This window comes from Pteropus vampyrus, unplaced genomic scaffold (genome assembly GCF_000151845.1).
Source record: "Pteropus vampyrus isolate Shadow unplaced genomic scaffold, Pvam_2.0 Scaffold220, whole genome shotgun sequence".
Taxonomy (NCBI): Eukaryota; Metazoa; Chordata; class Mammalia; order Chiroptera; family Pteropodidae; genus Pteropus; species Pteropus vampyrus.
In genome coordinates, this window is record NW_011889001.1 from 664,971 (window position 1) to 677,940 (window position 12,970).

The 12,970-nt window shown below is 44.2% G+C and overlaps 1 protein-coding gene across 1 annotated transcript in view; it reads left to right on the top strand.

The window, feature by feature from the left end:
- Window positions 1-12,425, top strand: part of EPHB1 (EPH receptor B1) — a 323,669-nt gene extending 311,244 nt beyond the window's left edge. The window contains exons 17-19 of the mRNA XM_011373192.2: window positions 5,156-5,349; window positions 7,199-7,354; window positions 10,795-12,425. Of these exons, the coding sequence (XP_011371494.2) occupies window positions 5,156-5,349; window positions 7,199-7,354; window positions 10,795-10,903 (459 nt within the window). The 3' untranslated portion in view covers window positions 10,904-12,425. The remainder of the gene's footprint in view (window positions 1-5,155; window positions 5,350-7,198; window positions 7,355-10,794) is intronic.
- The last annotated feature ends 545 nt before the right edge of the window (window positions 12,426-12,970 follow it).

Genomic DNA, 12,970 nt, shown 5'->3' on the forward strand with positions numbered 1-12,970 from the left:
CCTGAGAAGCCGCCCTTAGCCAGCCCTCTATCCAGCCAGAGGTTTAGAGCCATGGCAGTTGCTCAGAAGATTGAGAAGGATGATCTGGGAGCCCAGAAAGCATTTTCCGATAAGACAAAAGAGGAGCTGAGTGCTGCTATGACAATGCTCCCTGCTCCCATGGGTAGAGTGGCTTCAGCCCAGAGCGGGTAAATCCTTAACCAGGTCCCGATACCAACCATGTGCGGCATCTGAGTCTTCTATTATCTATGATTATCCATGCCTCACCTCTGCTCCTGTACCTTGTCAAATCAGTAAGTATCGGAATTAATGCCGAGACTGCTTCATGAAATCTGCTGCACCCCGGTTTCATCCATACCATCAACTAGATGAACAATAAATGTTAGCTAGAAAAAGTAGACCCATTTTGTCCTGTCCAGAGACTTTAATCTGATTAAGAACAATTCAGCACACGTAGAATGAATTTTGAAATTGTCTGACAGGCAAGATTCGACATTCAAGATAGTCTCAGCAAATGCGTTCACCTATGCTGAAAACGAATGAAATTTCTGGTATTAGACTTCCAGAATGTCCAAATCACTTAGTCAACAAACATCCATTCTGTGCTAACTGTGACAAAGTATTGTGCTTGTTGGTTCTTTCCTGGGGGTTCACAGTCCAGTAGTACACATATAGAGCTATGGGGACATTCGGATTGACGAGGTAAGGGAAGGCTTCCTAGATATTTGATACTCGTGCTGGGCCTCAGAGGGAATAAGAACACTGCAAAGTAGCAGTTTATTCTAATTTTGTTGTATTTGTCTGAATAAAGCCCCTAAGCATTGTCCCAAGTGCAATTCTGCTCTCTGTGGAAGGCGGTGGGGGTGACTTTAGCCCATTCAGAAAGCATCTTATGACCTGGTCTGTGAGAGAGCCAGGAGGGGCTCCCAGCTGCTCAGCTGCAGCCCCACTCGTCAGAAACCACTGAGGTGGTGACAGTAACAGATTTTACAGATGACAATTGAAGGGCTTTAAGAAAGAATTGCAGAGGCAAGTCGGAGTGCTGGTAATTGGGCTTCCAGAGCCCAGGAAGGCCTTTGAACATGTACAAAGAGTTTGTCAGCCAGAGAGAGAACTTGGAAGTTCTGCTGCTTGGATCTGATTGACAGAGATAATGAGAGTGGCAGTGTCTGTGGAGAGGAGCTGCTGTTTTATTGAAACATCAGAGCTTAACTTAACCCCCTCTGCCCTGGTTCTTCCACTGCTCTGAGCTCCTCCACTTTACTCTCCAGGTACCACCTGCTGCCCAACTCATTAATGGTAAAATGCATGTCTGAGGGTAGCTAGGAGTCCCCGCTGACAATGCCAGGACAGGGGGAAGGGCCCTGCGCATTTCCCAAAGGAGCTCCAGTCACTTCACCAAGTGCCAAAGGCACCTAGGGTCAGACCGCATGCTCCTGTCCCCACCCAACCCCCACACCTGCCATCTCTGGATACAGATAAACAAAGGCAGCCCCTCGCCCCACCCTGTCCCTGCCCCTTTAAGCCCCAAGGCATTTGCCTACACTGGGCTTCAGGATGGCTCAGAGAGATGCTGCAGACCATTCAAAGGGAGCCGGCATCCTGCTCCAGGACAGTCGCTTAGACTGACTCTCTCATGGCCCACACTCCCACTCTCACCTGCCTCTAGAAATACCATCCGATCGCATTCTAATCTCTAATTTTTTCAACATCCATTCATCTCATCATGCTATGGACCCAGGAAAGGGGTCCAGGACTCACTCCAGTTTTCAGTTTTGCTCAGTAGGACACTCTATGACCCCAACCTGGGGCCAGACTTTCCACACAATTCCAACGGATGGCCAGATTGAAGATGATTCTCCAGGCCTCCTCCCTGTCTTTCATACCTGCTAGCAAGGCAGGTGTAGCAGAGAATGATCCCAAAGCCCCATTAGAGGACCATAATTCTTTCTCTGAAATAATAATGTTTTAATTTGATTACATGTTATATGTATTCAGAAAATTTGAAAAGTGTCCTGATCCTTAAAAAGCGATTAAAATTCTCCACAGGCATAGCACATAAATAAAAGATCTGAGTAGGTAAATGTTATGCACACATCAATAAATGACCTAGGTATTTTTTCCACGGGGTAGAGGGTAAAGAGTTTTTTTTCATATATATATATATAAGTACAAGAAACACCAATGCTCGTAGAGTATTAACTTGAGTAATAACAATAAAGTTATCTAGGAAAAAAACAGCAAATGGAATAAGGTACCATTTTTTAGACATGAGGATGGGAGGAGGTTCAAACATTGTCTTCCTGGACTTCCAGATGGCCAGCAGCACAGCAACCCTCTTTACAGACATTTCATTTACTAGAGTGGCTGTGGCAGAAATGATGGCCTCCACGTGATACTAGGATTCTTTCTACTACTCACCTATGCAGCTCTCAATATATATCACCTCACTGTGTCATTTAATCTTTGTAACAACCCCATCCATGCAGTTTCAGGGAGTTAAGTGACTCTCCCAATTTTCTGGAGCTAATAAGAAATGGAACAAGGATTTGAATCCAGGCCTCCAAGTCTGTGCACCTGATCACAGCGCCAACCCCTCACCAACGCAACACATGCATGTCTTCTCCTGGTGGACCTGCAGTGGCTCTTTGATGTCCTCTGAAAAAACAAAGTCAGCACAAACAGAAGGAAAATAAAAAATAAATGCCAGAACAGCCTTCTAAAACTCCAATGAGGTGACCTGCATAGGAGACCAGGGAAAAGCAGCTAAGCCGTGTTCAGTCTGAAGCTCACGGGCAGAAGATTTAGAGCCTGCACAGGCCCCCCAATCTCTCGCTGCTTTGCCAGGAGAGCTTGGTCAGCTGGTCACACCATAAAGCTAAGCCCCCACACAGGGCCCTAACTCCAGTGTTCCTTCTTGTTAAGGACAGATGGGAGAGTAATCTTGTCAGTGGGGAAAATTCGTATTTTGGGCTCTGACATCAAATAATCTGAGCAGAGATGCCAGCAGTTTAGCTGCCCTGCACTGGAAGACTTGGGGGCCCCTCACCCTGTGAGAAGTTGACTTTGGACACTAGCTCCTCCTGCTGGCCCCACCTAGCTTGTCCTTAGGCAACCCAGAAAGAGCTTGTGGGGCCATTCAACAGGTCTCCACAGCACTGTGACAGGGCCCCTCAATCTGACTGCCCCAAAGGAGCTGGAAAAGGGTGCCGGTTTATGAGCCAGACTGATGCAAAAGCTGCCAGGCTGCTCATCCTCATGGATTACGTGGTTTAGCCCCATTGCCCTAGTTCTTGCTATGAGGGCATCAAACAGCTGCCAGGACTATTCTCCAGGCTGAGATTACAATGGCAGCCCAACAGAGGTCTAGGAAGTGGACTTGGAGGTATCCAGAACTTAACATCAAACATTCCTGTGATTTATTCCCAGCCCTATCATTTACTAGCTGTGTGCCCTCAAGCAAGTCACTTCACTGCTTCTGCCTCTCTTTCCTCATGGGAACAATGGGGCTAAAATGCCCTCCTCAGAGGGTAGTAGGTAATTTGACTGACAACAGTTTGGCAGAGAGAAAAATTTGTTGGTGGTGCAACGTATTATTCAAAAGTGAGTGTTCCTGGTCACTGGTTTTTTTTATATAATGATATTATTGGTATGGTTTGAATGCGTGTTTGGTTTTCTGCCACGTTGAGTAGAAGGAATAATACACTTTGATTACCTCTAATGACTTCAGGTTATCATATTATCTCATGCTCTATCTTGTGTCCTATATACTGTGCATAGAATTTATAAAAATATAAACTGATTAAAAATATTCAATTTCTGACCAATTCACAAAGTAAAAGAAAAAAAAAAGAATAATCAGTCAAAAAATGAATCTGACTTTTTTTTAAGTAGAGGCAAAACACCTGAAAATCTCTGAACTACAAATTATTTCCTTTGTTGTTTAAGGTGCTTTAACTGTTTATTTTAATATAAAATCAATGCACAATTATTACAGAAAATAAACTTACAAACAAGCAAAAAGAAAAACATAAAGAGCATTCATGTTGCTACTTGCCCAGAGGCAACCATCACTAACTCTTTTCTATGCATGTGTATAATTACTGTTTTTTGTTTTGTTTTGATATTTTTTTTTACAAAAGCAAGATTATACCATACCTGCAGTTATACAGCCTGCTTTTTCCCCTAATATTACAATGTGAACATATTTCCATTTCAATAGGTACTTTTTTGCAACATCACATTAAGGCCTGCATTGTATTCCAGGCCCTCCATTGTGTTACGTGTATACCATAATAAACTCATATGTTTCGCACTGGGCCCTTTACAATTATTTTTGCCATTACAAAAAGCACAGAGTGGGCATAAATGATTTAAATGAATTGGAAATTAAGAAATAAAGGGTGAAAAACACAACAGTATGAAAAACTGACAAAAGTACTTGAAGATCCTAAAATCTTTACAAAATTATCCTCTGGAGTCTGCAAAAAATTACCAAAACCTGATTGGAGATATTTGTTTTGCATCACCTTGTTATTTTGACCATTTTCATTATTCTGAACTAAGTTGTTTAACCAAAGTATCTTTGACCCAATTCCTGTTGCTGCCTCTTGAAGATGAAGGCAAGTAATGCCTAGGAAGCATCAGGGGGTCCCTAGGATGAAAAAGCCTCTCCATCAAATGCTGATTCCTTCCCTCCATTTTTCTTCACTTAGTGAAAAGATGAGGCCACCACAGGCTTTCGTGAGTGTCCATTATATATAGGGGCTTCACTAGGTTTCCCATGTCATCTTGTTTCACTTTCCTGGTGCCACCAGAAGCTAATAAGGCAGAACTGGGTCAATGTTCTCTTAAAGAGAGGAGAAGCTTAAGCCAGCTCATTCTTCCATAAAAAGTCACAGAGATTTACTGTATGTCAGACCCAGCACCACATGCAGGAGACATAAAGGTACAATTACATTTGTTCCCAGCTTTCTAGGAGCCTACAGTCAAGGAAGAAAAGCCAAGCACATGTAAAATCCATTATGGTAAGAAGTATATGAGCACAGAATGAGGGCGCCTGGGTCAGAGGGTTCCATCCTCGGGGGCTAATTTGTGAATGATTAGCTGGTGGCTCGTCACTCAATCACACCTGTTCCCCTGTGTGTCACTGCAGGTCATCAATGCCATTGAGCAAGACTACCGGCTGCCCCCACCCATGGACTGCCCAGCTGCTCTACACCAGCTCATGCTGGACTGTTGGCAGAAGGACCGTAACAGCCGGCCCCGCTTTGCTGAGATTGTCAACACCCTGGACAAGATGATCCGGAACCCAGCAAGTCTCAAGACTGTGGCAACCATCACCGCCGTGTGAGTCCAGTGGAACAAGGTGGTCCCTAGGTGTGGGTGGTCTCATACTGAGGCAAGGCCAATAGCAAGGCTGCTAGTTTTTTGGTCCCCTGAGAGCAAGGGTGAGGTGGCTAATCTTATCCACCAATGGAAGAAGTTCCAAGATTCTTCCCTTTTCTTTCCAGGCCAAAGATACATCATGGGTTATAGACAGATGTTAAGAAACCTGTCTGGGTCTCCACCTCCCATTGGCTTCAGGTGGTCTGAGTACGGGGCTCTCTAATAGTTGAGCATATCTATATGAGTGTTATGAGGCCCCACTCTGAGCAGTCCTATTTCCGGAAGGCACCCTTTCTGTTAAACACATTACTCTGCAGGTGTAGCTGCATACTCAGAACCTTGGCCAACCTATTAGCAGGTAAATGCCCCAGGTGCTATGGGACAAAGAAATACAAAGTAATTGGATTTGTTATAAGCAAATAAACAGGACAACTGTCAACTACTGTCAGAAACTGTCAGCTGTACATTCCTCATCTACATTTGCAGTGCTAACTCATTTATTAATTTATCCTTTCAACCAAAGTTTATCGGGTACGAGCACTGTGCCCATTGCTGGGGCTATAGAATGAACCAGCTAGACATGGTCCCTGCCCTCATGGAGCTTAGAATCATTTAGAAGCAGCAAACATTGGTCAGATGATCACCCAAAGAAATGCAAAATTGGGAACTCGATGGCCACTGCAGCAGGGAGGCGTGTGGTGTTTGGAGGGCGTAAGCCTCCATCCGGTGTCAGGGAGGCATCCCCAATGAGTGATATTTCAGTTGAGAGCTGAAGGGTGTGGATGCATTAACTGAATGAAAAGAAGATGGGAGTAGAAGGACAAGAGTTCCAGGCCAAGGATACAGCATGTGTAGAGACCCAAGGGTGGGAAGGACAGGGGCAAGTGTGTTGGGAGTGCAGTTTGTGAGGAGACTGGGTGGGAGCTGAGGCTGCCGAGGTGGACAAGTAACAGATGCTCAGAGCCTTTAGGCCCAGCTAAGAATTCTGGGACTGATTTTCAGCACAATGAGTACCCATTGAAGAGTTTGACATGAATCAGTATTGGGTGAAGGTTATTGACATGATCACATCTGTATTTGGAAAAGAGCATCAGGCTACAGTGTAGAACTTATGTTGAGGGGAACGAGCATGCATGAAGGAAGACTAGTACGAGGACATTTTAGGAATCATGATAGAGAAGATAGGGTCTTAAATCAGGCTAACGATGTAGAAAGAAGTGGATGAGTTCAAGCAATTTTGGAGGTCAAATCTTTATGACTTGGTGAAGGATTGGGCATGGTGCTGAGGGTGAAAACATCAAGATAGCACCCTGGTTTCAGGATAGCACCTGGTGTCTGCTTCAAGAATGTGCCAGAAATCAGTGGTGAGCCTCTCTGTTCCATTTATTTCAATTGGCTCAGGATAGAACCAGAAAAATAAATGTTACCAATAGATTTGGGAAGGTTGTAGCAAATTGTACATATATATTATAAAAGACAATATGTTTGGATGATGAAGCTCTTAGGTTTCAGTTTACAAGGGAGTTGTGGGCCTTCCCTTCCATTCAGACTGCACGCTGGTCAGTCCCCCTGTCTGAGCTGACCGATGCATGACAGCACCCAGAGGCAGGGGGATGGGCCACCTGGACTTGAGTAGCCATGCCAGCTGCCAACTCAATATTCTGTAAGGAAGAAGGGGTCAGCTCAGGGCTCCATCAGAATCTCCATCCCGACAGGGACGCAGCCTTCTGTGAAGTCTGCCATCCACCAGGCGTGCAGCTCTCAATGCATGACCACTGCTGTGGGTCACCTGCTCCCCTCTGTCTCATAGGCCTTCCCAGCCCCTGCTCGACCGCTCCATCCCAGACTTCACGGCCTTTACCACCGTGGATGACTGGCTCAGTGCCATCAAAATGGTTCAGTACAGGGACAGCTTCCTCACCGCCGGCTTCACCTCCCTCCAGCTGGTCGCCCAGATGACATCAGAGTAAGTGATGAGAATTGCCTCTGTCTAGCCCCTGGTGGAGGTCAAGGCTTCTTCCCTGCCATTGCCCATGTTGCAGTCTTGATTTCTGGCCTCAGCCACAGAGCTCTGCCTCTTTATAAAACCAGGCCTGGTAGGGGAGTGCCTTAGAAAGATGGAGGGGAGCCTGGGAGTGGGGTGGGTAGGCTGAGATCATTTGGGCTCCAAATGAGAGTAGTTCAGTCATAGCCATATGTCATTTGCCTAATCACTGAGAGTCTGTCCTCCATTTAAGTTTTCAAAATCAACCCATCAAAGGGAGCATCCAGATGGAAAGAACACAGCCAGCTAGCACTTTAAACAACATAGCGGGAAGAGGCATTGCACTGACTCAGCAAAAATCTCAGATGTGGATGGAGTTTGTATCCATACTTGTAAATAAGTATACATTTTCATCCCCCACAAATTATTTACAAGTCTGTAGCCCCCACAGAAGTACGGAGGAATACAAAAACTAAATTTATTACTAAATTTATTAGAATAAAATGAGAACCAGAAAGGGTATTAAAGATCCATGTACTCAATCATTTTCTCAAGAACATTCTTAGTAGCACCGGTTCTAAGGAAGGGTAATAGGTTTTCCTTGGATAAAAGGTTCCCCTGTCAAATAAATTTGGAAAATACTTTGCACTTTATCACTCTCTTGGAGATTCACTACACATGTTAGCATTGTAAAGGCCATGAGAAATCCCAAAATAAAGAAATCTATTTAAAATTATTAAATACTGTGGAGCCATATTTTTGAGGGGCCGGGTTTTATGGAACTGTAGTTTTAAAAATGTTTATCTAGTTCCACCCCCTTCATTCAGTAGATTCAGAAAGTAGGTGAAGTTAGCTCCTGAAGATTTGGGGTTCACGAGTGGCAAAGTGGGAACTAAACCCTGCTTTCCTGACCACCAGTCCCACATCCTTCTCCCCGTGCACCTCTGGGTCACATCAGTACCCGTGCTTTGCTGCTCTCTGAAATCACCTGGGAATCTTTAAAAGTACCGATGCCTGATTCCCACGCTCGATCTTCTGGTTTAATTGGTACGTGTGAGATCTGGGCATCAGGATTATAAAAACTCCCCAGGTGATTCTATAATGCAGTCGAGTTTGGGAAACACTAAGTAAAAGTTGGTCTAAAGTCTAAAGTTGGTCAAATTTTGAACACACACACACACACACACACACACACACACACACACACACACACGCACACACCAGAGGGGACTTTACTGGCAGCCCAGGCAATGACATGTGCTGACAGCACCAGGCTGGTGCCCTAAACATGCGTACCCCATGGTAGAAGGTTAGTGAGTCCATCAGGCAGTTGACAAACACATATTGATCACTTGTTCTGTGTCAAGCACAGTGCTAGGTGCGGGGCTTCCTCCTGGGGCAGGCCAGCTGCTGAGTCCCAGGGGAAGGGGCGGTCAGCCATCCCCAGCAGTTGAGCCCCAGAGAAACAGCTTCCCGTTTTGCAGTCCATCTTCCTAGAGTCCGGCTCCATCTCTCTGAGGTTTATTCTTTTTCCTCCTGAGATTTATTCTTGCCAGAAATGATGGACTCTCTACTTTTTCCAGGGAGATGGCTTGAATGTGCATCTAGCCTTGGATCCACTAAACTTCAGAATTCATTTTTTTAAACCTGAGTTCATTTCTTGGTGATGCGTAAAAAAGTCAGTCCCTGACATTATGAATTATTGTCAGACAGCAAAAATAAAAAAGAAGCTTTTTCTGGTGAAAAACCAGCTTCCCCATCTTGTAGAGTTAATATGGATGGCCTAGATAATCGGGGGACTGGGTGCAGGGACAGAAGTGGGTGTTCATGAAGACAGGGTGACTCCTGCTTCTTCACTGAGGTCTGACTGAGTATGGGGACCATCTTCACCTGAACCCCTACAAACAGAAGGGATCAAGTAGCATAATTCCCTTAGTCCAAGAATAGCCATGTGAAAAAGAACAAAAGAAAGACTAAAAAAAAAAAGAAAAGAAAAGAAACTGACAAGGAATTGCATTCAAAGTAAAAAAAAATGTCAACACAATATTGCAACAATTTAATTTGTTTCTTTAGAGATAAAAGATGGAAAAAGAACATGAGCAACTAAATAAAATAGATTGTGAATTCAAAATTTAAGTATGCCTCTCAAAAGTGTTTGCTAAAAAGACATGGGCAATTTTACAATCTAAAGTAGCTACAGCTCGTGGGGGACTGACCACCAGCTAAAAGGAGGGGGATCGGGAGAGCCAAGGCATTGTGGATGGAGGTCCAGCACAGGATCCTCCTCAGGGGTCTGGTACAAAGTAATATACTGTGCTGGGGACCTCGGGCTTTGAGGGGAGTACAGTCAGGACCTTACAAGAGTTGGAGAGCAGCCCTGCAGGGTAGTGAAAGCCAAGTGGTCTTGAATTGGAACCACTGCTTTTCCACTATGTGATCCTGAGCATGTCACTTAACTTCTCTGAGCTTCTTTTGCCTTGTCTATAGATGTGCAGATAACAATAATGCCCATCTCATTGGTTTGTGGCGAGAAGTAAATGGAACAGCACGTACAAAGCGTTTGGCCTAATTTCTATTACTTGCCTATAGGATGTACACAAGAAATGATTGCTGTTAAATTACTATCATTGAATTTGAGTGGTTTGTCAATTTTTACAAAATGCTTCCGTAGGTATAAATGAGGTCGTTTATGGCACATGAAAAGCACTCAAGCAATGTCATATATTGTTATTATTGACTAAGGAAAGAAGCATGGGTCTTCCCAAAGTCAAATATAAGCCATGAACTTGTTCGTACTGAGACTCACGGCTCAAAGATAAATCCAAACCAAACCCTTATCCTAAACATGTTCCTGGGATTTCCTCTTGAGCAGATATTCGAAAGTTATTTTGAGACCACTCTTCATAAAAATTCATAATATTAAAATTCAAAAAGAGGTAGGAAACAGAAACTTGGGGGATAAACATCAGAAAACCAAGCAAGCTCCACATCTTTTCAATCACAGTGGGTGATCACTAATTTAGGCAGAAAATTTTACAGAATAACTGAAGCCCCATACAGTGTGTGCTTGGAGTGTTTAAAAAAATAGCAGAGAAAAGTTCTAGTTCACCTCAGGTCACAGATACAGTTAAGGGACGGCTCCAGAACTGATAGGTGAGGAACAAGGCACAGCTCCTCCAAGATTTCCTAGTTGGAGGGGGCATTGGAGATAAGGTCCACTGCATTGAGAAAAAGAGGTTGAGCAAGAAAATATCTTAAGTAGGTGTTTGCCAAAGACTCATAAACTTGGGCTCCTTGGATTTTAAATGTTTTTATTTGCCTACCCAACTATTATGAGGAGCTTGCCCTCTGTGATGAGTTTTGATCCGTGAAAAGCTGCCTTAACACTAAAGTGCCTTCTTTTGTGGCTTCTTCCCTCCTAGAGATCTCCTGAGAATAGGGGTCACCTTGGCAGGTCATCAGAAGAAGATCCTAAACAGCATTCATTCAATGAGGGTCCAGATGAGTCAGTCGCCGACAGCAATGGCATGAGAACTCTCGTTTTCTGGGGGGAGGAAAGGAAGGAAAAGGACCAGGCTCAAGGGAGAACCAGAGGTTGACCACTGTGGAATGTTCTGGAGAGACTGGCTTCTCCGCTGAGAAATGAATTACATCAGTGAAGAATAAACCGGACCTGTTCCTAACAGTCATCCTTTGTTTCTCAGTGACAGAAGCATGTTTAAGATGCTGTGGGAAACCAAAAATATAATAATGATTATAAAAACACGAAAAGGTGATGTTCAACGGAAGTGAAGACACAGCGACATGCATTGGGGGACCAAGAGTAAACGCAGCTCCCCCTTCAGTGGGCGGGAGTCATCCATCCACAGGAAGGAAGGGAAGGAGGTGGAGGGAAGAAACAGAGCAGCGTTCCATTTTCTTCCTCGCCAATGACATTCTTTTCTTTTCTCCTTCTGTGCTCCTCCCCAAGAGTCCTCTCCCTTCTCCCACATTCATTTCCCTTTGCTCACGACTCGTGTAGGGAAGTTTCCTCAAACAAACCCCAGCTCCTGAGTCTCCAGATGTCATTCTGTCAGTTGCCAAAGGACTTTGCTGACCACTGCATGGGGGATCCGACCAATTCAATTAATGTCTTCATATTGAAGAAGAGATGTACCTTCAATTGAAAACCTTGTTTTTCTTTTGTTTGCATTTTCTGCAAAAAGGAAAAAGAAACCACAAATTGGAAGAAAAAAAAGAATAAAAGAAAAACCTGTTTCCGTGTGCGAGAGCACACATGTGTATGTCTGCGTTACAAAATGACTGTGCTTTTTCGTAACAGATGCAAACAAGAAAGATCTGGGAAGTCTTTGCCCTGGAGGATTCAAAGGGGGCCGGAACATGTGACCGGTTGGCCCATTGGGGTGTTTGGCTCGATTGGGAGAGAAGGTAGGGAGAAAAATAAAATGAAATGGGGACAAACTCTCAAGAGCTTGCGAATTCAGACAGGAAACAGGTGAGTGGTTTGAATTGGATGCAGTGTGGGCCATTCTAGAATGATACTGACTGATTAATTGTTCTTGGAAACATCTGAAGAGAAGGAGAAGGAAAGAGTTTCTGGAGAATGTTCTTCCACATCCTGGAATCTGCAGTTCAAGAGGTGGCAAGGGAGGATTCTTCTCACCTTATTTGTGGACTGGCTTAAGCCGTGTGGCATCAGAGGAATGTTTCAAATGTGTCTGTGTCTCTCTGCATTCCTTCTTGTACCTCATTGTTTAATTCACTTTTGTAAATTCCACCTAACATTTAAATATTTTTAATTTCTCCTTTTACCTTAATCTCCTTGCTAATTTTATCTGTCTAATTAAAATGAGCAGAAGCATGTCTGGGTTTACATAGGACGGCGTCAGAGTGTGTGTTCCCAGACCCCAGTGGGCCTTTCCCCAAGTTACAAGAGAACCCTTAACAACCATCTTTCTTCCCCTTAACGGGGGGGAAACACATCCAAACCCTGTGACTCTCAAGAAGCAGAATATTTTAGAATCACTCTCACTGATGTGATTCAAAGGAAGAACCGAATAACTGTGAGGCTCTGAAGTCTCAAACGTGCGGCTTCAGAAGTCATTGGCAAATAAACATCAACAATCATCAGTGATACAAGATCAGCCCTGATTTCAGTTCACACACTGCATTTGAGAAATTCACATCCAGGCCAATTTTGTAAGAGCCACAAAAGACTGTTTTAGACTCCTTGCTTGTGATGTGTCTGTGAACATGCAGTTGGAGGCGAGTAAGAGGAGCTACTATTCCCACGTAGCTTATTTAATACATAGCTAAGGTGACCTGAGCCTTTCCCCCTAGTCCTAAGTAACTTTGTACATGGGAAGGTCCTCACCTGCTAATGCCCCGTCAAAGAGTCTCATAGGCCTAGGGGTACAGCTTCAAAACAGGGGAGCCCTGTCTTAAAGCACCATCCTTGTACTTAACCCCTGGAAAACAGGAGATGGTCAGAATTGTCTCAGCAGATCGCATATGGTTGCAAAGAGCCCCAGTGCAGCCACACAGCAGGTAGAAGAGAAAACTTCCCCTTACTAATAGCTTACCAATTCCATGCACAAT